General features: G+C 38.5%; 1 protein-coding gene across 2 annotated transcripts; it reads right to left on the bottom strand.

The window, feature by feature from the left end:
- Window positions 1-4,963: 4,963 nt before the first annotated feature.
- Window positions 4,964-23,772, bottom strand: ABHD17B (abhydrolase domain containing 17B, depalmitoylase). 2 transcript variants are annotated; one of them, XM_050986671.1, is made up of 5 exons: window positions 23,624-23,739; window positions 22,998-23,150; window positions 17,515-17,989; window positions 7,231-7,410; window positions 4,964-6,794 (listed from the first exon to the last, which is right to left on the bottom strand). In XM_050986671.1, exons 3-5 carry the CDS (start codon window positions 17,979-17,981, stop codon window positions 6,575-6,577), a joined length of 867 nt encoding a protein of 288 aa, XP_050842628.1. In that variant the 5' UTR covers window positions 17,982-17,989; window positions 22,998-23,150; window positions 23,624-23,739; the 3' UTR covers window positions 4,964-6,574. The 2 variants fall into 2 exon arrangements, with proteins under 2 accessions (XP_050842628.1, XP_050842627.1); XM_050986670.1 differs by lacking the exon at window positions 22,998-23,150 and having other exon boundaries at window positions 23,624-23,772.
- Between the last annotated feature and the right edge of the window lie 30 nt (window positions 23,773-23,802).

The raw sequence follows: 23,802 nt of genomic DNA, 5'->3' as shown, positions 1-23,802 counted from the left end.
AGAGCCCTTTCCTTTTGGGATTCTCGTTCGGCTTTTTCTCTCGTGTTGGAGAGTCTGCAGTTGGCAGTTTAGAGCTCCATGGAAGAGAATTCCGCATGTGTCGCCTGTACTGCTGCACCGAGCAGAGCGGCCCCGCTCCAGCAATCCGGTCCAGATCCACTGGTCCCCGCTCCACGAGGGAAGACTACGGAGTTACCCCAGCGCAGACACCTCGTCTTTATTGCTCCAGCCGAGAGAAAGGGGAAGTCTTTCGGCAAGTTTCCAGCCCTTGATCCGTGGAGCACGGGCCGGAGCTCCAGCTGCAGATAAGCAGAGTGCAGGGGGATGGTGGGGCAAGACTGGCACCACCTTTCCCTTTGTCCCTTGAACCACACACTCGGCTGTGGAGCGTCATCCTGGGGGGCTGTCCCCGGCATTTTGGGTCTCTCTGTTCTGTGGAGTCTGCGAGGTTTAGCAGTTTTGTATCTGATGGCTATTTACTGTTATTTCCTGTTGCTGTACCCGTTGTTGGCAAACTTACCTTTTCACTTTCTTCTACTTGTATTCATCACTTATTGGTGGAAAGGGATTGGTTGAACCTATAAAGGGAGGCAGCTCATTCCAGAGTGTGCTCCTTCAAGTGGTTTTAAACCAAGACACAAATTCTTTTTGTTTTGGAACCCTAAGTAACATAATGACAGGGTATCTATTATACACATGCTATGATGGCCAAACTGAAACAGAGCTCTACAAATGCAGCAGAACAGGAACTCATACATTTTTTCAAGTCTGAATTTTTGGTCTACCCTCCTGCTCTGGCTCCAAGCATGTGGTTTGTGTTCTGCCACTTCAGAGGCCACAAAATCTCTGACAGGAAGAAACTTACATTAAATCTTTTTGCCATCTAGAAATGATACTACAACAAAATGATACTACTACAAAAAGATTTCTGATACAACACAAACAGAACTCTGATAAGTAAGGCATACATTCCTTTGCACTATGATACACTTGGCTATATACATAATCAAGAAGTAAACTATACAATTTAACTAGTACCATCTTGAGAAGCAGAAAGGTCTGAAAACTGGAATGCCTCATCAGCACTTAGATTTTTACCACCCGAATCTTTTGTGAACATTTTCCTAATGGATTAAGGTGTTGTCATGACTGTAACAAAACAACACCATCCTGGGAGGCTGTTTTAAATCAGAGACCAGACATTTCTGTTCCTGTTTTGAAGAGTGTGAAGCATCTATCAAATGGACCTAGCAAACTCTTTTTAGGAAATATTTGGGGCAACATCAGAATGCATCATACGTGTCTCCAAATCAGTAATGCTCTCACCAAGCTGCTGGTGATTTTTATACACACACTCCTTACTCTCCTTAGAATGACTTACATAAATGTACAACATTTACACTGAAAGTGTACTTAGACCTTAAAAAGCAGATGACTTGGCCAATCAAGCATCTTTGCAATACTTCAGGTGCTGGATAAAGAGTTGCAGTGCCATTATGTGCCCTTGAGCTACAAGATGAGTTACTGATTAAATGACTTAATATGCTGTTCTAGCTTACGATTTATTTGGACCTTTGGCACAGTTCAGTTTTAGAATTTTAGTCAATCCACCTGACTCCAGAAAAAACACATCTGGCAAAAACTTTTGTGGCTTTGGAAAATTAAAAATATCCTGGTATGACAGTGTAATTACATTTATATTACATTCACCCAAAGGAGAGAAGGCACAGTTACCTACTTGAGGTGCACACAGCTTCTAGCCTAATGTGAAGCTATATTGACTGTCTCATCAACGTCTCTCTCATGTCTTCTCTGCAGTGCTCAATGAAAGTTAGAAAGATATTTGACCACTTGAAGCAAAAACATTTGAAAATTAAACATTAAAATGACAACCATTTGTATGATGCCTCCTTTACCAACCACAAAATCTCTTCTAAGCAACAAGACCATTTCAAGGTTTCCTCATTATTTTGAAAGATGTTATTAGACTAAGACAACCTACTAATGTCCCTGAGGAAAAGTGAATGCTGAGATTAATTTTTATAGCTGGCCCTTCCTCACTGGAAGAGTAATCTGTTGTTAAGGTAATTGCTTTTACATTGTTGTCTTTCTTTAAAGATTTTAATTAGCATTTTACCAGAAGTTTGCAAAGATTTTATTCCCTTTCACAGAAAGAAGACACCTTAACTGAGAAATAAATAAAACAGGGAAACAGATATAGTATAGAAATTATTATTATCATACAACATAATTTAATTAGGGATTCATTGCTTCTTTTTATGGCTATTTTACAATTAATATGAAGTTCAATAGGTCAAGAGCTCTAAGGTAATGTCATGATGACATTTCAGTCTGGTGGTCCTCAAGCTGACTGGGTTTTCACACTAACTTTTAACAGTTACCTGAACTGTATCAGGGATGGCGAGCAAGTCTGACAAGAGTTACTAGCTCATGACAAACTTCCCCACAAACAATTTTCCATTTCTGTTTTACAAACACTAATCAGGTAAAGTAAAACCAACTTTATTACCCAATTTTATTGAAACAACCCAAACCAACTGCATCTCATAACTTAATAGTAGCTGTGAATGCAGCATTTCCATCTTTGACTATGTTTAAGGTATCTTTCAAACAATTTTTCTCTTTTCAGGATAGCACGCTTATACTTTGCTTCTAGCTTTTCCACCTTCCTGTTGTAGTACACTTGTAGCAATCTATGATCTTTGTTGACACTGTAGTATAAAAGTTGGTATTAGTCTGACTCAGCAGCAGTACATCCAACAATGATGGTCTCAGGACCAAGAGAAAAAGGGATCTTTTGCTGCTTTCTGTTGTTTTAAAATAAAGCATCAAAAGTAGGAAACACAAAATGAAGATAATTCTTTTAAATAAGCAGTTTCCACTTCTGAGCTGGTGCACACACAATAACACATGCTGAAAGGAGCCCCTTTAGAACATCTAGTGTGCTCAAAGCAGAGTCAGCTACACCAGGCTACCTAAAGCTGTGCTCAGAATTCTGACTATGTGTAAAGATGAGAACTACACAGTCAGCCCCAGTGATCGATCTGCCTCAAAAAAAAAAAAAAAAAAAAATTTGTTTTAGTACAGGGAAATGTTCAGCTCTCTCCACTCCCTCCCTCAGATATTCACACATAATAGTTAATATCCTGACAAACGTTTTCTTCCCCAGGATGAACAGCCCCAGCTCTCTAAGCATCTCTGCCCATGCTGGATGCCCCCGTCCTTCAGTCATAGCTGTGGCCCTGCACTGGACTTCCTCCAGTACATCCACATCTTCCTCATGCAAAAGCACAGAGCTAGACCCAGCATTTCACACAGATCTGCACACACAGAGCAGAGAAGAGGGGTAGGATCACTTCCCAGGATCAGCTGGCAAATCTCTGCCTATCAGGCCTGGAATGGTCTTGCTTGCCTTTGGCATAATGATGCACTGCTGGTTCATGTGCAGACTGTCACAGCAGGGTCCACAACTCCTTTTCGGCAAAGTTTTCAACCAATCAGCCCCCTACTTACATACTATTTTCCTTATTTCTGAATTTAGGATATTAACAATGCTGACAGAGTAGCGAAAAAATTAGGACCTGTAGGACCTGGCATATTCCATGTGAGTGGTACCTTGTTGTCCAATGTCACCCAATTAAAGGAGCCCAAAAAATAAACACGCAGGATTTTTTCCCAATTAAAAAAAAACTTGAAAAGGAAAGTAAGTTTAAAATCAGTAAACAGTACTGAGTTTACTGTCCTGTTTACTGAGGACAGTAAAGAGAGTGGGAGTTTTATGGAGTTGTGAATGTCCCAAATACACCCCACCTTTAGAAGGTATTAAAATACTTCACATATATGAAGTTGTTTTGAAAGCTGATATGCCAAATCTCCAGAACTGAAAAAGACAGTTTACTGTCAAATACATCTCTTAAAGAAAAAAACCAAAAAACCAGGAATGACACCATGAGGCTTACAAACCGCTCCTTTCTTTTTCTCTAAAATACAGGCATTGTCTTTTCAATGAATGCTGAATCAACTTTATTTATCAGAAGACAATTGCATCTGTAACATTAAACAACAGCTCACTGTCAATTTCACCAAAACGATGGTATAAGGATAAGACATCAGGATGTCAAATGTTTTCCTCATCGTTGCAACAGCTCAGAGTTGCTTTCTGTCACTGTTAAGTTTGCTGCCATAATACGATCTGCACCACAGGCTAAGCTATGCCTAAAACTCATTCAAATTCCTTCACATACACAACTCATCTGAAAAAATACCAGTATGAAACATAAATCAGCACATAATGCCAATAATTGACCATGCATAAATGGTGCAAGAGACCAGAATCTCTACTCACCAGTGCAATCCAGCACAGCTGCACATACTGAAGACAAAACACTGTTAGTCAGGTCTTTTGTTCTGCTTCAATTAAAGAGAAACGAAAACAGCAAAGCTACTACAACACCTTTTCTATCTTTTTCAATTACAGGGTGCCATAATATCCCCTGGCACAATCAGACAGTTCTTGTGATGATAGTAATCATTTGCCTTCAAGGGGCAGGCAACTAAACTACAGCCAACATACATCACTTAACATTGCACTTCTGCACTCTTTATTTCTGAATTCCTGAAGGTAAATCTGCAAACAGGCTCCATTCATCACAAAGAAAACACTTAAACACTTAATGGCAATGATTTCCATTGGAGATAATGGCTAGTGGCTACATCCTTACTAAGGCAGTAAGAAAAGGAAATCAAACTATGTATTAAATACGATGTTAATAAAGCTGAGGTACACACCTGAATCCAAAAGCCTTGAACTAGGATGAAAATCCTTAAGTCTAATGTTGTTGTTTCTGAGTATACGCTGAACTTCAGAACTCACTGAAACATCCTTGATCAAAAAATCACGCAGGAACCTAGTTGCTTGGAAACAAACTTTCTACTCAATAAACAAAGTGCACAAGACAACAGTCCATTTTAATTTCAAAGAATGAGATAGTAGAATTCATTACAGAAAAAAAGTTTACAAGCCACTTTGCAACTGAAAGCCTGTATCCTGAACGGCAAATTGCAGTAAGGTGAGGTATGGGGATGGGAGGGTGATCAGAACAGTAGTTGCTGATGAAGAAATGTGCTGGCAATTCAGAACAAAAAGTTATTGCTTTTAATGTCAGATTTCCTTGAATAAATGGGGAATTGCTATGTATTTTGATACTGCAAGCAACTGATGCTATTACTTTGAATAAAAAGAAAAAGGAAAAACTGCAAGTTTGTGGAATATTGTTTACTGTTAATTAACACAACTTAACCAAAGTTTTCACAATACTCAAAGCTACATTAAAGTATACAATAGTCTCAATCACAAAAAACAAGCAGAACAATTAAACTACGTAAGGCCTTAAAAGCACAGTGTGTTCTGTTGGAATATTATTTTGTTCACAATGAGGCTACATATAATTAAGTTTATTTTTCAAAGTTTTATTCATGAAAAATGCATTCAAGGGAAAGGCAACTTAAGTTTATTTCATGATGAGTTAATAGAAAAATGTCAATATTCTCTTCTTGTAACTCCTCCCACCCCACACAAGCCCAATTAGTAAAATTTCCATACAGTACTCTAAAACAATAAGCTTTTACACTAAACATCCAAAATTAAGCCTCATCAGACAACTGGTAAGTTGCAAACTCTTTAGTACAATGTTGGATAAACTTCAAGGTTCTTCTTAATGACATGTGTGGCTCAGAAAATCAGTGTTTAAAACTACATGGTTCAAGAAGTCTTCTAGGTTTTTAGTATGGTTTCAAAGACGTATTTTCTGGCCTCAGTAGTAATCATGTGAATAATACTTGCATTACAACAATGACAACTTGTGGAATTATTTTGGCAAGATTAGGACTCCTGAGAACATGAGTGGATACATTTTATTATCCTGAAAGCTAAGAGACAATATGAGTACAAAATAACTAAAGCAAAACTAACCACAAAATAAATGAAAAATATGGGAAAAGATATCTATTTTGTCCCCCTCTCCCTGTAACAGGGCATGAGTAATTTCCAGTGACTGTTTATTCTCATTACACACGTTAGTATTTGCTCAAATTTCATGGCTATTACATTTTTACAGAACAACAGTTTAGAAGTCAGTTTTTTAATTACACCTGTGCAACAAAGTAAGTCACAGTACACTTTGAGATGTTTAAAAAATATTTATAAACTTGGTTTTGATATGCTAAAGCACTTGGCAACACTTTTACAGCATTTGGTTTTGTATAATTAAGTTTTCTTACAGTACTCCTTGTGATTTTTTTCTTTACATCTAAGAAGAAAAAACCTCACACAAAAAATATGAACTGCCAAGTCTGACTGCATGATCATGTAATTCCAGTTTATAATGCTGACATTAAAACCTTCATTAATTATGTTGACAAATCATTACCTGTAGAGTCAATGAAGGCAACCAAGACGATTTGAAAACACAACATTCAGGTTTTAAGTTACATATTTATCAAAGTGTGCAGTTCTGCGGTGAAATGAAAAAAACATGTAAATACACAATGAAAGTTACAAGTTCACCAGTTCCTGTGACACAAACTGTTTTAATCTTTCAAGGTACTGTCCATAGAGTTCCACATCATTATGGCCCGCTCCTTCTACCCACAGTGGTTCTACAGGTCTCTGGCAACGCTCAAATAATGCCAGGCCATGTGAAAAGTCAATTACTTCATCTTCAGTTCCATGGATTATTAAGACAGGAGATGTTATTTTAGAAATTTTGTCAATGCTGTAAAAAAAAAGATTATATCTATGAAAACAATGGCATAGGTCTGAAATACGACAGGAATTTTCTTCAGTTAAGATCTACTTAGTTTTTCAGTCTTACAGAAACACATTGCAAACAACTGGGTTCAGTTACCCAGACTAACAATTCACTGTATAGAACTACTTGTTAAAACTAGTATAGGAAAATTAATTACTTCTTTACAAATATCCACTAAAATGGTTAGAGATGCAAAGTGCCTAGAAGGTTTACAAAGTTTTGTAAAATTCTTCAAATGAAGCACTCCTCTTTGATGTTATTCACTGATTTTTCTCCAATTCTTTTATTAAACCTTAGAAAAAAAATTCAAAGAATATGCCAAACTACTTGTTTCTCTAGTTGAGAACTTCTGTTCTAGAGAAAATGCAGGCTGAATAAAAAAAAAAATCCTACAACTTACTTTGGGAATGCATCAAAGCAGTATGTCTTCTTGGTATCAGGAAAAGCTACTCTCATTCCTGAGGTCAGTGGAGAATGAAGAATTACAGCAGCACTTTCATACCTAGCAGCAAGATCCACAGATGGTACCGTTCCTATACTCTGGCCATATATAATCACATTTTCAGGGCGAATTCCATACCTAGAAAATTAGAAATGTTTAAAAAGTGGCATATGAAGTGAAACAGATACAACCTACAGAGGAAGGCAAAAAAAGCATTTCTGAAGATGAAAATTTTCAGAAGGGTATCAACTACGAAACAGGAGCTAGTAGGAGAACAAGCAAGTCTGTTCTATAACATTCCTGACTAAAACACACAACTATTTATTTACTCTCTATTTGCAGTAATTTTTTTCCCTATGCCTGAATGATATTTGAATAATGATTTAAATTTTTAAATATGGATTTGTGAATGCAGTGCGGCTTGTTGAAGTCTTTACTATTAACTCCAGTGGACCTACAACAGAAAACTAATTAGAGCCTTAATAGCTCTTTGGCTATCATGACATGAAGCATAATCAAGCCCACAAAAACTTGGTCAGCTTTACTCTTCTGCTATCTGATAAAACCTGCAAGATGGTAACACTGTTTATAAATTTTGTGAGACTTAAAGCACGCCCATACTGACAGTGATCAGTATAATGATATTGATCATTCCATGTAATAGCCAAGAAGCTTGTTCTTATCAACCTAAGTCACAAACAAGGCATCCCAACAGGGAAAACAGAACTTAAAGCCTTCCTCCTAGTAAGATGCAATTAACAGAGGTAAACAAAAGAAACATCTAGTTAACACTCATACAAGTAATTTTAATATATTTTTCAGCATTAGGGTGAATACAGAAAGCAACTGCTACCCAAGTTACACAGGAAAAGCCTCTGAAGAGAATAGTAATGTGGCCAAGAACAGTGCCTGCAAAGAAGTGAGCTGCTGATCCACTACCCTGTGCCCCTAACCAAGTACTCTTAGCACAGGTCAGACTGCCGCAGTGTATCTAAACTTGGGAAAGAAAGTACCTTTCCCAAGTTTAATAGGGATACCACATTGCACCCAAGAAAACCCCCCACACAAAAAACCCCAAAACCAGCAACAACCACCCTTCCCAAAACCCCACAAAACAAACAAACAAACAAACAAACAAACTCCTTCCCAACATCTCTAAAAAAAGTACAACGCCCCCAAACTAAACCAAAAAACTCAAACCCAAACCATTGTTCTCATGCATTATTAAAATTTGTTCAACTTTTAAAGTAAGAGCAGCCTAGCCTAACATCACTGTGGAACAGCAATGAGGTAGGTTTGACATTTGCCACTTTAAAGGAATGCAAATCAAGTGTAGGAAAGTGCACCTATTACCTTGTCTACAATAAAGGCATGCATATTTTCTGTCAACATTATATAACAACAACCATAGCTACAAGGAAGTTATCAAATTACTATATCTTGCATATCTCCAGTAAAGTCAGGGGAGCAGAAATACAAAAGAAATTCACAAGTATATTATAAACATGGATAAATAACTGCATGGGTAATCAAACACTAAAATCAGTAAAGTCCAAGAGACTAAAAATCAGGAATATTAGGAAAAAAGGTGTTTCATGTGTATCAAGACATTCAAATTACCAGCCAACAAAACGGCTTCCCCCAAATCCACAAGTACTTCTTAATAAGCCAGAAAAATGTCCTCTAAGTTGAATTCATATGTACTTTTTTATTAACTGTTTATTATATATCTAGGAAGATTTCAAGACTGTAGTATTACCTACATGTTACATACAAGTAGCAGAACTCATTAGGCATGCCATGAACTTGCTAAATTTGATATAAAACCCACTTTTCACATCTAACATTGTCTATTTAATATTCATCTGTTTATTTAAATTGAGTTCTGATAAAGTGAAATGTAAAAGGTTTTAAAGTATTAGCACAGAGGCAAACTCTGCCTGACACAAGAATCTTGCTGCATCATGACTACTAAATCACTATGAGGGTTTCCTAGAAAGAGTTTCTAGTCATAATAAGATCACGATCAAATTAAGACTTGTAAAACTCTAAGTCTTCATCATCAGCCTGGAACTACTAGCAGGCCCTTCATATCACAACAGTTCTCAAAGAAAAAGCAATTTCAAGCATTAGCAAGATTTTCTGAAAATTCCAACACACCTAAATAAAATAAATTAAAGCTTTGAAGCAGAAGACAAATCTAAGGTCTCCATTATTCCTGCATCTCTTCTGAAACACCTGAGAACATAGCACCTATTCTTTTACAATTCATGTCCCAATTCACAGCACATTTGTCCACTATGAAAGTACAGGACAGTCTTCCCTCCTTCCAACATAATGTGAACAAATTCTGCGTTAATACGTTGCATCACTAGTATGACATGCAATTTGCACAGCACATCATGACAAAATAGTTTTCAAATAATAAACCTAGTCAATTACCACACTTGCGTTTCCTTGGATGTTGAGTTTTACAAGATACAGGCCATTACACAGGAATTCAAAGCACAACTTTAGAACATATATTCTCCTCTTTCTCATTATTCCTTCTCCTATTTTTTGATCAAATTCCTTCAGTCTGAAGATAGATAAATGATGGCTATAAAAAAATAAGCCAAGAAAAGCATTTACAATATCTGGATTAAAGTAATCCTTACTCCGTCGCAGTCAAATAGATTGCCTCACAGTGCCCACCAGAATACATGCTTTGCAATCTGTAAACTAAAGTCAAGAAGTCAATAACCAAAAGTGGTAGTTCAAATTACACTTCTGAATAGTCTGGCTTGAATAGGATGGAAACCTAAATAATCAACCCCTGCCTCCCAAATACAAACTCCAAGCAAATTTGAAAACAGATTACATCTGCTCATTCCAGCTTTCCCCCTTCTCTTGAAAAGGTAGGCACCCACCAAGGCAGCTCTCCCTCACTCCGCTCCATAGCTGGAGAGGGGAGAGAAAATTTAACGAAGGGATCATGGGCTGAGATAAGGATTGGGACAGATAGTTCATCAAATACCATTATGGGCAAAACCAGATAGAAGGAGAGATATTAATTGAATTTATTACTAACAAAATCAGAGCAGGATAATGAGATGTAAAACACACTCAAAAAACACCTTCCTCCACCCTCTCTCCTTTTCCGAGTTCTACTGCCTACCCCAGCAGCACAGGGAGACAGGGAATAAGGGTTATGGTCAGTTCATCCCAAGTTGTTTCTCTCACTGCTCAGGGTGAGGAGTCCTTCCCCATTCCCCTCATAGGAGGCCATTCTCCATGAACTTCTCTGATGTGAGTCTGTCCCACAGGCAACAGTCCCCCTCAGACTGCTGCAGGGTGGGTCACTCTTCCATGGGGTGCAGTCCTTCAAGGACAGGCTGCTCCAGTGTGCGCTCCTCTCCCCACAGGTCTCCCACGGGGTCACAGCCTCCCTTCAGGCATCCTCCTGCTTTGGCATGGGGCTCCTCTGGTGACTGGAGCACGTCCTGCCCCTCCATCCCACTGACCCTGGTGTCCAAAGTGCTCTTCCCATTATTTGTTCTCCTTTCACTCTTTTCTGGCTGAAATTACAACTGCATGATGATTTTTTCTCCCCCTCTTCTTCTACAATATGCTATCCCAGAGACACTACCATAATTTCTAATAGGCCCAGCCTTGGCCAGCAGCACAGCCATCTTTAGAGCTGAGAGAGATTTGGCTCTGCCAGAAATGGAGGAAGCCTCTGGCAGCTTCTCAGAGAAGGCACCCCTGTAGGTCCCTGCTACCAAAGCTTGGACATGCAAGCCCAATATAATATGCTTCTAAAATATTTAGAAAAAAGACACCAACTGTCCCTCTGTTGCTATCTCTCAAAAGTATCACTTTACAATCTACAAGAGTAAAAATATTGAAAAGGTAACTGTTTTTAAGTTTCCTACTCATAAAATTTGTTTACTTCTTTTGACAGACTCATAGTCTGTTAAACTCCAAGAAGTTTTATGTCAAATTATCAGATGACCATACCTGGTCTCCCAAAGGAGGAGTGTCAGATCAAGAGAAAAAGTCGCAGTGACATTCTTCTCTTAATCAGTGCCTTATAAGTACAGGCCATCCTGAGGAAGAGGAATATGATGTTCACAGAGCCATATGCTTCAAGTAGTTCCTCTGGTTACAATAGGTCAAAGACATGCTGTAAAGACTGGTGCTATCTTTGAAAGCTCATTATGTTGATAATAGGACTAATGTAAACACTGTCGTCCACTCAAGTAATCTCAGATAACCTGCATCAGCATAGACAGACCTTCAATGTGGGGGTGAAGGTAATGAAGGGTGTTTTTAGGTATGGGGACTTTTTTAAGCCATAATCACCAAAAAGGACCTTGGAAGATCACCTTAAAAGTAGCTATGCACAGATGTACCAGTGTGCTGGTTTAGCAGAGAAAGCACTATCATGGACAAGATATTCTGGGCAGAACCTGATACAAAACTTGATATTTTCTGCAGTTTAAAGGCTGACTGCAACATCTTTCTCTTTCCCAGTACAACTGGGATTTCAATTCCTTTCAGCACACAATTCATCCTTTATGTTGACGCACTTAAAGGTTACCTGCCTGGAAAGCAGATGGAATCTAAAGAGCAGTTTTGACACAGAACCTGTGTTCATGTAAGCTTCCTGACATACTCACAGAGTGTCTGAGCACTCACGAATTTCTGCCTCATCACTGCACTACAAGCACAGGTTGATGTCACTACAAAGCTAAGCTACTGCCAAACAGAAAAGAACCACTTTCTTATTTGCAGCTTCAGCAGTGCATTCCCCCTCATTAGGCTTTAACAGTTACAGAAAGGAACAAAATAAATCTTGTCTGGGATAGTGAAGCAATTGCTTCAGTGCTCCTTTGTGCTGCCTGTGTTCAGGGATAGGCAGGAAACAGCATGCCACTGTTGGGTGAGGAAGGAGCAAGCCAGTAAGGTGTAACTGTCCCAAACTGTTCCAGTGCCTGGAACCAGGGCCCAAGATAACACTAATGAAGCCAATATTCTTTTCTGTGGCCCTATATATGCTGACCAGATATAGATGGTGTCCTGTAAAAGAGGCAATCCTAAACACTCCTGGCCTGATCTTTTCAGCTTCTGGTAGGAAAAGAACTGCTAAACAATAGTGAAATTTTCTTTTTTCCCCTTGGTGATGAACTTCATGTGATTTAGCAAAAACTCTTTTCACCATTTCCTTGATATTTCTGTTTTTGTAGCAAGATCTTTCCTGCACTTTACTAAATGCTTATCTTACTGGTGGTCCACATTTTCTCTGCCCCTCCATTCACTTTTTTTCTCTTCATGGAATCATAGAATAGTTTAGGTTGTAATGTAATATAGTCCACACCCTTGCCATAGGGAGGTAATATTTACCTGAATCAAGTTGCTCAAAGTGCTGTCTGACCCTTCCCTAAACACTTTAATTGGGTGTACATCACTATATTTTCATTGGATATTTACCACATTGCCATGATGTGCAATAGGCAAAATGCATGTCTGGCTGTGACAAGGTAGGTAGAGTTTTTTTTCTTTGGGTTTTTCCTTTGTTTTTGTTTTTTGACTTCAGTTACCTTTAAGAAACAAATACCAGCAGAAATTACCATGCTACAGTGTCAGACTCTTAAAAAATACCTGCAATTTTGATTTGGATATACATAAGGGAGACAAAGTAATTTATATTTACTTCTGAACTATTGCTCTTAATCTAGAAGACTTGATCACTTTACAATACTTTACAATAATGAAATAAAGCATTGATAAGTTCAAGCTTAGAAGAGTACATTTTCCATAGTACCTCTTTAGGCTTACACTAAATGCTCTAGAAAAGCTACAGTTTGTGAAGCTATTGCAAGACACACACCTGACACAGCACTTGGGGCACATGAAACAAGGGGGAACATACTGAGGGAATTTTCAATGCACATTCAGAATCTTTTGTCATCATCGACATAACACATGAAACTACAGCTGCAAGCTGCAGAACATGAAGGGCATGAACCTCATCCACACCTATTTTAGGTCATGAATAAAATTCAGGAGCATACAGCTCTTCCTCAACTGATGTGCGCATCCCCCTTCTTGTGCATACAGTATTTTAGAAAGGAAGAAAAAAGGAGCTATGTTTTATGAGAGGCCAACCCATTGTCCACATTGTTTCAACAAACTGCACCTTCTCTGCCTCTCTCACAGTTTGGTCTTTTCTAAACTTTAAAATGCTACCAATACACTTGGTCTATTGTCAAGATTTCTCTTCCAGGATAACTGAGCTACTTTTTCCTATCAATTTAAAGAAAACCTTAATTTCCCTCCAAATGTACAAAGCTAGAGTACCTCCCTTCTAGCTGAACTCCCCCTCTTCTACTTCTGAATGGAAAAAAAAAAAAAAAAGTAGCTTAGGAATTGTCAAATGAACGCTTTTGGCCAACATCTGAAGAGACTCAGTATTATTCCTATACCTGGCTGTTCAATTTATGGACATTCTGTCCACTTTGACACATCATCTGATGGTGAGATTTACTCTTCAATTCTTCAATTATTATGCAGTCCATGATAAGCAACAATGAGAGGGCTGTTTCACTTCTTTCAGGTAAATCTGGTCATGAGGCAACTCTGGCACATCTTCAGAGGTTTATGAATGAGTGCCACTTGCCCTGCATTTGCCTGGGGCTGGTTAAACCTTTCCACCCTTGCTAGGGTGTCATCAAAGGCCTTCAGAGACCAGAACAGCAGAAAATAGGCGTATCCCAAAATGACTCCTGGCATTTCAACAGTTGGTAGTTATGACAGCTGGAAAAAGAATGTCCTTACTTGCAGCTTTTATACAGTCCCATGCACATGAATATGCAACAATGTACAACTTTTCCAAAATTGATGAAGGCAGTGAATCACACCACCTTCTTTCATGGCCATCATCCACATAGGTAGTTACTGCTTCCTATTAACATCTTCAAAGGAGGTAAAGAATAGGGACACAACTCAGAATCTACATTTGCAGTTTACCTCTTCTGATAGGCTGCTAAACTAGTTTTATGTATTCAGTTTCATGAATATTAATATTCAAAGCAAAATCTCATCATCACCCTCAGTATGAGTTCCAGTCTATTTCACCCCACATGTCAAGTCTCCACTGGACAGCTGTGCTTACTTGCAGGTGAGTATGAGGATTGTCCTCCCAAGATACAAAACTTAAGATTTGTATCTCAAGTTTTATCACTAGTATCTTAACTAAAGACTAGCAAGTCTTTACCACAAGCAGTTTTGCTGACTGTAGAATTAAGTCCACCTTACATTTCAAGTACCCCAGAAACACCTTTTAGTGTTGGGTTCTATTATTTCATTTTTCAGAACAGGGAATGCAGGGAGCTATAGCAGTGATCAATCTCTGAAGGTAACTTCTCCATTCTTTTCTTCATCACATCACAAACTGTGAGGCAGAGTTTAAAACTTTCAGGTCCCTTTCTTATCTCATCTCATCAACAAGAATTTCCAAGGAGTTACAGCTATACTTACATTTTTCCTGCAGACAATCCATTGAATTACTTTGTTTTTTCAGAATTAGTTATAAATGTTAAAGATTGTACCAATGTGAAACTGACGGAACAACAAGCTATGCTATGAAAGTGAATCAAGGCTGCAGCAAATGCTCAAAGGCTCTGTTCTGGTCCAGATATACATGGATTATTTTAACACAGCTGAGCACTTTCTCAGGGCTCAAGAGAATATCACAGCTAGATAACCAAACTGTGAGCCAGTATATCCAGAGTCAAGTGCTGAATTTCCCCCTGATACATCCAGCTTTCAGATGCAAGGATGAGACCACGTCAGCAATTGGAAAGCTGTTCTAAGTACTACAGGTGTACCTGGTAATACCAACCTCTTTTTCAGCAGTAGACCAAATTCAGTTCACATGTGTGAAATTCACAAGACCAATGTAAACTTTATACACTCTACAGAATTATCTAATTTCTACAGGAGGTGAAACAATAATTAAAAAAAAAAAAAAGGCAGACAAAAAAAGGGACCAAGGTGTGCTCATTCTTGAACGTAAGAATATCTTATAAGATATGTTTAGAGGTCTCCCCAACAATGTCTGCTGACAAATGAGCACACTTATATGGGACATTAAAATCACAGAACAGTTTGGGTAAGGGACCTTTAAATATCCTGTAATTCCACCTTCCCTCTCATGGGATACTTTCCACCAGACCAATCTGCTGAAAGTTCCTATCAACCTGGCCTAGAACCATCCCCTGGGATAGGGAAGTTGCTCACAATTTCTCTGGACAACTGGTTCTTCTTGTGGCAACTTCTCTGGGCAACCTGTTCCAGTGCTTTATCATACTCACAGAAAGGAATTTATTTCTTATATCTAATCTCAATCTACCCTCTTTCAGTTTAAAGCCATTAGCCTGTTTCCTATCAATTATGAACAATCTTATTTGTTTACAGAAAATACGCTTCATTGCATGCTTAAGAATAGTGGTGAGAATTCAAATTGTAATCAAATTTCTTTACAGATTTTATATTCAGACATTCATTATGAGGAAGAAGAAACAATAATTACAAATCAATTTATAAAACAGAGCCCGTATAAACTGACATAAAGTATTAGTTTCACCATCTAGTTCTCTTCAATTTCTGTTACATTTAAATAGTTCAAACTGTATTCCAAATCATTCACAAACCACATTATGTTTTTGGTAAATGTTACTGGGTATTTCAATGAGTAGCTAATGTCCAGATCACCTACCAGCTACAAACTATAGTCAACAGTGCACCTGTTGCAGCTTTTGGCTTTTGGAACAGCCATATCTCAACTTTCCACTGTAATAAAAAAAACACCAAAAGCTAATCTAACAACCTAGTATGCATGTTTTTAAATAGATGAAGCTGAAAACCTATCCCCTGTGGCTGAATGAGGTTTATGAAAATAAGCTTTTCCCCTATTAAATACATGGATAACATATGCTTCTTTGAAATGAAGTATCCTACTATTGTTGTAATGTAAAAGGAGTGCAAGACTGAATGTGTATTTAAAGCGCTAAAAAGGGGTAATCTTCTCCTTAATACTGCACTGATGAAGTTCTAAACTCACTGTGACAATTACCAGGTTCCAGAATTTAAAGCCCACATGTCCTTACACTAAGTCATATCCCTGATACTACAATTATTAAACAGGATGTTCAAATTGCAATGACTGAGACATGACAAAACACTTCAGGTTTTTACACGTATTCAGTGTTAAATACACAGTGTGCTGGGATTTTTTGGTAAGCAGTTATTCTTATGATTGAATATTATTTTAAAAATAGATTTTATAGTCTGCCTATTTGTAACATGAGAAGACTATTGAGCTATATGGAAAAAATTATGGTGAAAATTGTTCTCAAATTAGAGAAACCGCACTTATTTGCTGCAGGATTATGTAGGATTCTCACTTATATCAGGGAATGCATTCACAGTCTTTCATCTTGCTATTTTATGTCCCACAAAACCAGAGGCTTAGAACACAGAAATTGCTGAAACAACATCTTTCCATTTGTATTTTTTTCTTCTCCATTTTTATTCTGCTTGAGTTTACCCCACTGCTCCAAATTCTTTTTTTGTTCCCACCATAAGGTATTTACATAGATCCATTACAAACTCTCCCACACATTATATTTTGTGAAGCTAGTTTTCTGTATGAAGCAAAAAGATGTTTTCTCTCTTTGGAAATGCTGTAGCTGCTAGTCAGAATTCTGAAACAAAGGAAGGTGATCTCAACACCATGCAGAAATAAAGAGTCTCAGCAAGTTCTCTTGTACCAGCTTTTACTCTGCCCCTCTCTACAACAAAAGTAGGTGATGGAAATTATCTGAAGAAACAACCTGCATTCTCTCACATCCACATCACCACAGTGGGTTAATTACTGGGGTATCAATTATTATATATTTTTCCCAACTTTTTAATTTTTGCAGCTGAGAAGATTCCATGACAATAAGGAAGATAAGCTAATTGTTCAAGACTAAACCGCAGCTTATTAAATTTAATTCCATTTCAATTTTTCCAGTACATAAGTAATATATACTGATCCTGATTAATACTGACAATGCTTTCAACATCCCACCAGTCAGCCTGGATATGAATCCACTAATTCTAAATCACAGCACTGCTGTTTCAACTACCTATGCCTCTGAAATAAAAGCATTTGACATGAATGCTGTTAAAGAAAAATGGCAACTAATGTCTTACCTTGTTCTAAGAGCCACCCAAGCAGCATCAATATCAGCATAAAGATTCTTCTCTGTAGGCTTCCCAGAACTTGCACCATATCCAGAATAATCATAGGAGAATATGTTGCAATTAATCCGTGAACCCAGTCCTATATAAAAGCTGCTCATCTGACCCAGGTCAACAGCATTTCCATGTGAGAAGAGCAAAGTGTACTTGGCGTTAGGTGAGCAACGCACGAACATACAGGCAATCCTGTTGCCTTTACATGTTCTAGTCATGAAGCACTCAATGGCATCTTTTTCTCTAGAAGAATATTGCCAGTCTGCTCGCTCTGAGAGATGCAAAGTCCAGCGACTGCCACTCTCATCACACATCAGTGTGTATGTGGGATCAGGAGGTAAGAATGCCAGCTTAGAGGCAATTTTCCCTGGGCATGGTGGACAACAGAACAGGCAACACAGTTCACTAAAGGAAAGATTATTCATCTTCTAGTCTGAAATGGGAAGAGAGAATAGTATCAGTTTCCAGGTACAATCTCACATTAAAAAAACCCAACTTACAAAAACAAGTGAACACAATATCTCTAGAAAATAATGTGTAACTTCTGAACATTTAACGAAACAAAGACCTAAATACATATATGTATATTTCCATATAATATTCAATTTTATATTATTAGTTACTTCACAATGAGTATATTATTAAAGAAGAGTGATAACTCTAAAGCGCTGCCAGATATCCAAAGTAAAACATGATTATCCAGAGTAAAAACAAGCATTTGGAGTTTTGGACCTTCTCTGGAGGAAATGAAGTTCCTTATCTTAAGACATTAAGAAAAACATTCTTCCTACTGACAAATACATATGTGAAAAAGAACAGTTAAAATATGTTGCAGAGTTGCAGCATACTAAGGTTATGAAGATTTCTAAAAATCACTACAGCATCTCCTAAATATAAAGAAAGTATAAGGCAGTCACAAGGTATGGGCTCCTGCAAGCACTATCAGAAGTATGAAGGATCCATGAAGGTCAAAATGTAGAAGACAAAACAAGATGATGCTTCTGGATTAGCACTCTAGAGCTTTAGTAAACAAAAATGTAGCCATAAACTTATCTTCCCTCCTCATACTTGCTGACATAAATGTTTTGAAAACCTTCAAAGAAGTTCTTAGCTTTATTGCCCATACATATTGGGATTGTATAAATGACACAACTGGGTTTTTTTCCATGCTTCAAGAAACACTTCCCAAACTAAATGCTCTATCACAGATATTTGTTAAAGCAATATAATCTATAGTACCAATTCAAAGCATTTGTTTTAATAGTGGTGAGGGGGAGAAAAAAAATAAACACACCTACACCTGAAGCAAGATAGGTAAAAATACAATTGCCCTTAAAACAGACATTGTGTTCTCTTAATTTAGAGTAGTGAGAGGGAGTGGGGGAAAATCCTTTGTTGCGGCAATACTTTTTCTCAGAGATAAGAAGAGCAATGAAATTTGACAAGTACCATGCTGGAAAACAGCACACCAAAGATTTACTCTACTTTCCTTGCGTTAAGGGATCTGACATTTCATCTTAACTTTTTCATACCAAATCTACCTACAGGTCTCAAATTCAGCTCCTGAGGGTTCCCTGTGAACATAAACACTTATAGTTTCAAATACTCACTTTGACTCAGGCTACGAAACAAGCAGATTTCCGTTGTCTACAGTACCATGCTGTTCTAGAAGTATTTGGGTCATCCAACACTAAAATCTTACTGCTAACTATGACACCTAACAATGTTTAGCAATTTCAAATTTTGTCCTTAAATTTGTACAGAAGCATATTTTTTGTGTGTAAATTTTTTTTAAAGAAGTTTCAAGGACAGTGCTGCAAAAACACTTTAACATGTATCACAGAACAACTAACTATCTGTATTTTTGGATGTGTGAATGGTCTCTTCCTGGTGGAACAGTACAAAAGCATAATGCAAACAATGTTACATGGAGCATACTTTTAGAGCAGCAAAACTAGGCACAATGAGACAGTCTGAGAAACACACAAGCATTTGTGGAATACCACAAAAACAGAGGCTGCCACAGCTAAGGTTTTTCACCCCAGGTCTCTAGTTTTCTTCAAAACAGAGGGAAATCACAGAGGCTTGGGAGATCAACACTTCCAATTTAGAGGAAATGGCAGGAAGTACTGATCACCTCCAATAAGAAGGTAGATAGGCTTTTAAAGAAGATCCTGAATAAAGGACAGTATTCCTGCCAGCTGAAATAACAATAATATTGTGTTTCAGCACAATTTGGAACTCACCCCCATCAAATGAGATTATGTGAACATTAAGTTTCAGTTATACCCACAAGTCAGGATAAGTGAAAGGAGTCTATGGAAGTCTAACTATTAGCAAAAGGTTTAGATTGTCTTATGCAAAGTAAAAATCCTGTTGTTTTGGGGGATGGCGGTGGTGTGTATTTGTTCCTTCTTCACTTCTCTTGTAATTATGAGCACCAAAGAAGCAACTTCTTTCTCCTCTACTTAATGAGTTCATCTTCACAGTCCAGCCTCAACATGCTTTTTTTCCAAGTACTTATGACACAATACTGAAAATCACTTCTATTTTGATCAGAAACTATTAAATGGATCTGTTCTGAGTGAGTTTTCTCACCTTTACAGAAATGATGAAGGAGAAGTTAGATATTATACTTTATTCTAAGGGAGTGATTATTATTTATTGTGAAAAATTTAAAAGAATTTATATCTCCAAAAGTGAGATATAAATAGTTCGTTTTGCCCAGGAACAACAGATTGCACTCTAAACAGCATACAACAAGAATTACAGAATTTCTTATTTCTTCCAAATCCTCTTGTCAGAAAGAATTAGAACAGAATTTTACATTATTTGTAAGTATAAACAGCCCAGCAACACTACAAATAAGATCTCACTGAGAAAATATTTGCTATTTACCCAAGTAATTTCAGAAGACTAGAAACTGGCCTGCAGGATTCACACACAGGGCAGTACTGCAGTAAACCACAGTGAATTAGCTGATATAGAGGTACTGTCCCCCAAGATAGCTTAAATGTGCTAAAAATGGGTTGTCACCAGATATGGCAAATGACATGCTGAAGACAGCAGATGAAGTATTATTCCTCTCCTGTGCTAGAGTAATGCAGGCTTTATGTAATGATCTTTTAATCCAATGGAAAATATGCCTACTGAAACAAAAGATTCTGATTCCAGAGTCATTCTCCAAATAAATAATGGCTAATTACAACTCTCTTCTTTAAAACAAACATTTGCTACTACTTTCTTCATTCAGAAGAGTCAAGACAACCAGCAGGTCACGAACTGAACCAATTTGATACAAAACACCTACTGAACTTCCACAGGAGAATAGCTCCAACTAAATGTAAACAATGCTTCTATTATGCTAGAGCTGATTTGTCTTTCACTGTGATGGATTGTATTCACATAAGAGTATGAATAAGCTTGATGTGTGCTTTATCTGGATTCTTAGTGAAGCTGAGGCAAAACCAACTCTGACTAGATTACTTTAAGCATATGGTTCCACAAGTACAGATGAGTAACTTTAATGGCACTCATTTGACTAAGATATGTTGTGAATACCTAAGGTGTAGTCTAACACCTTCTGAGCATGCATGATGTAAATCTCTGTGCTCATTACAGCATCATCAGATTCTGAGATCAACACATCCCAACAACACAACTATCTCCCCTTCTATTTGACATTTCAGTAGTGATAAAAACACCAGTGCTGTTCTGCAAACACAATTCCCACAGCTGAGAAAATATACTAAACAAAAATATGATAAAGAAATATACATCCCTTTTAAAATGATACTGCATTTTCCATAGTAATTAAGTATGAAAATTCTATAGAAGAAAACCACAAAAAACTCTTCTATTGCAGCAATAGAGGCTAAGAAATAAAACAGACCCAAGCTATACTAACTATCCCTTCTGGGATAGCTTTTAAAGGGAAAGCAAGAGCATTTTATCAATTTTATCTCTTTAACTCTCTAATGAATAAAGACCTAACATATAAAATTACAAATGTAAAATTGCCCACAGGTAGTGATTTCAATTCATTCTGTGGCAATTAACCTTTTCATAAAGACTGGCAGAAGGAGGGAAATGTCTATTTAATCTTAAAGAACACCTCAAGTATTTATCTTATGCTTCCTAGGATAATACAAACGTAATTTTTTCACAAAAGTAATTATCCCTGACCTCCTATCTCTGTACATAATAACAAGACAGTGGAACCTATTATTCACATGTTTGAATACTTCACTATGTATTAGTCTCAAAACCAGCCCATCTTTGCAAGCACTTAAATTTACACGAAATATAAATTAATCTAATTGTTTATTTAAATTAAATTGCCTATTTCATGGGAACTATTCACAAGAACAAAGTCAAACTCATAAATATAGCTACTGGTTTGGAACTTTTAAGCGTTCAAACCATAACGGGCAAGTTATTAAAACTGTTAGGTTTTATTTTTTTGGTTGCTATTTGTGTGTATTTTGGTTGTGGGTTTGCTGATTGATTAGGGGTTTTTTTCCATCTTTACTGTTCATTATCTACTGCTGAAACAAGAAATTCTAAAGCATTTTTCCTCACACTTTCATTGAACAGAATACAATAAAACTTGAGTTCAAGCCACTACTGAAGTACCGATATTTATTTCAACACCTGTGTAATAGTAAAAATGGAACAGAATGATATGAACATCCCTAGTCCAACAGTTAAAGCAACAAAATGTTCAGAGAAAAAGAAATCATTAGTTTCTGATTAAGTACTACATAAAAGGATTAAGAGAATATTAAGTATACACAGTAAATCCTGAAAACAATACGAAGTACATTCAAATATGAAAAAGCTATATTAGGAAATACTGCGAAGTAAGTATTTAAGATAGCTTTCAAAGGACAAAGCAGACTACATGAAAACAGCGAAGCCTGATCAAACCAAAAGTTTACTTTGGTTAATTTGATTCTGAACAAATAAACACTCCTCCTAGTCTCACAATTCTAGCTATTTTAACTCATTTATTGCTCCTCTGCTGATTACTTTGTATATAGCAAAACCTAAGGGCACAGTTGAAAAAAAAAAAAGCAACACAGGAAACATTAACTGAAAAAGCCAGACATTCTTTATCAACCGAAGAACAAACAAAACCTCTCCAGGTTCCAGACAGACAACTGCGGGATTAAGCCGATTACATAACGCCTTGCACGCTCCAAGCAAGGCTCTGCCCCCAGAGCTGCCCTGCCGAAGCCATCCGCCGGCTGCCCGACGCTGAAGCCCCGCTGGATCCCAGCCCTCCCAGCCCGGTGTCCCGGCGCAGGCCGGCCGGCTACCAGCACCGAGCTCCGCCCTTAACGCCGCTCTACGCTCAGGTACTTCTACTGATTTCCGCAGCCATGAACTTTCCTGGTTAATTACTGACCAAACACTTTAAATTTTTATGTTAATAATACCTGAGAGAAATGTTGAGGCCAGCGTCACTCCCACCCTCTACAGCAGAAGCTGAAGGAATAAATTTAACCAGACTGGCGGGAGCTAAATAAACTCCTCAGGTGTCCGCATCTGAAAAGGGTTCTGCCGAAGTCCACAGCAGTGACTCAAAGGCACTGTTTGGAGCCGCGAAAAGCTAGACTTTAACACGCGTTTCACACAAGTCAGTGCGCCCGTTTCCAACAAAGGAGTCCAGGACAAGACCACGGAGACGGGAGCACCGGACAGGTCGCCCACAGCACCCGGGCACCCCGAGGCAGGCTACACCCCCAGAGACCCCCGAGCCCAGCGACACAGGGACGCGGGCAGGAAGCTGGCGGGGACCAGCAGCTCCCTGCCCGGTTCGTGTCGCAGACTGAAGCCTCGCCGCCCGCCTCTCCGAGGAAACGCCGGTTGCCGCTGCGGGCCTTTCCGCTCGCCTCAGGGGCCGCCACACGCCTGCGCCAGGCGGCGCGGACGGGCCGCGAGTCCGAGCGGGACAAGAGACACAGACGGACCCGCGAGGAGGAAACAACTCGCCCACACGCCGCGGAAGCGGGTCAGCCGCACACCGTCCATCCCCGCAACGCCGGGAGAGGACGGCCCCTACCTGCACCTGGCGCTCCGCTCGGCGGCCCCGCGCTCTCCCGACTGCCGGGTCGGCAAGGTGTGGAGACGCCGCCTGTGCTGAGTAACGGCGCAGCGGGAGGCGGCCGTCAGCGCCCCGGCCCCGGCCGGAGAACGCGCGGCCCTAGCAGCGCTGAGCCCGCCCCGCGCAGCCTCCGGAGC

The sequence above is a fragment of the Serinus canaria genome, chromosome Z (genome assembly GCF_022539315.1).
Source record: "Serinus canaria isolate serCan28SL12 chromosome Z, serCan2020, whole genome shotgun sequence".
NCBI lineage: Eukaryota > Metazoa > Chordata > Aves > Passeriformes > Fringillidae > Serinus > Serinus canaria.
This window is presented reverse-complemented; position numbering and strand designations above follow the sequence as displayed.

What these genes read in the sequence shown, in the direction of transcription:
- ABHD17B (XM_050986670.1), bottom strand. Translation starts at nt 17,981, where the DNA reads ATGAATAATCTTTCCTTTAGTGAACTGTGTTGCCTGTTCTGTTGTCCA. An exon ending in TGGGTGGCTCTTAGAACAAG is followed by an intron (nt 7,411 to 17,514) that starts GTAAGACATTAG and finishes CTAATTTTCTAG; the next exon opens with GTATGGAATTCGCCCTGAAA. An exon ending in TGCTTTGATGCATTCCCAAA is followed by an intron (nt 6,795 to 7,230) that starts GTAAGTTGTAGG and finishes TTTTTTTTACAG; the next exon opens with CATTGACAAAATTTCTAAAA.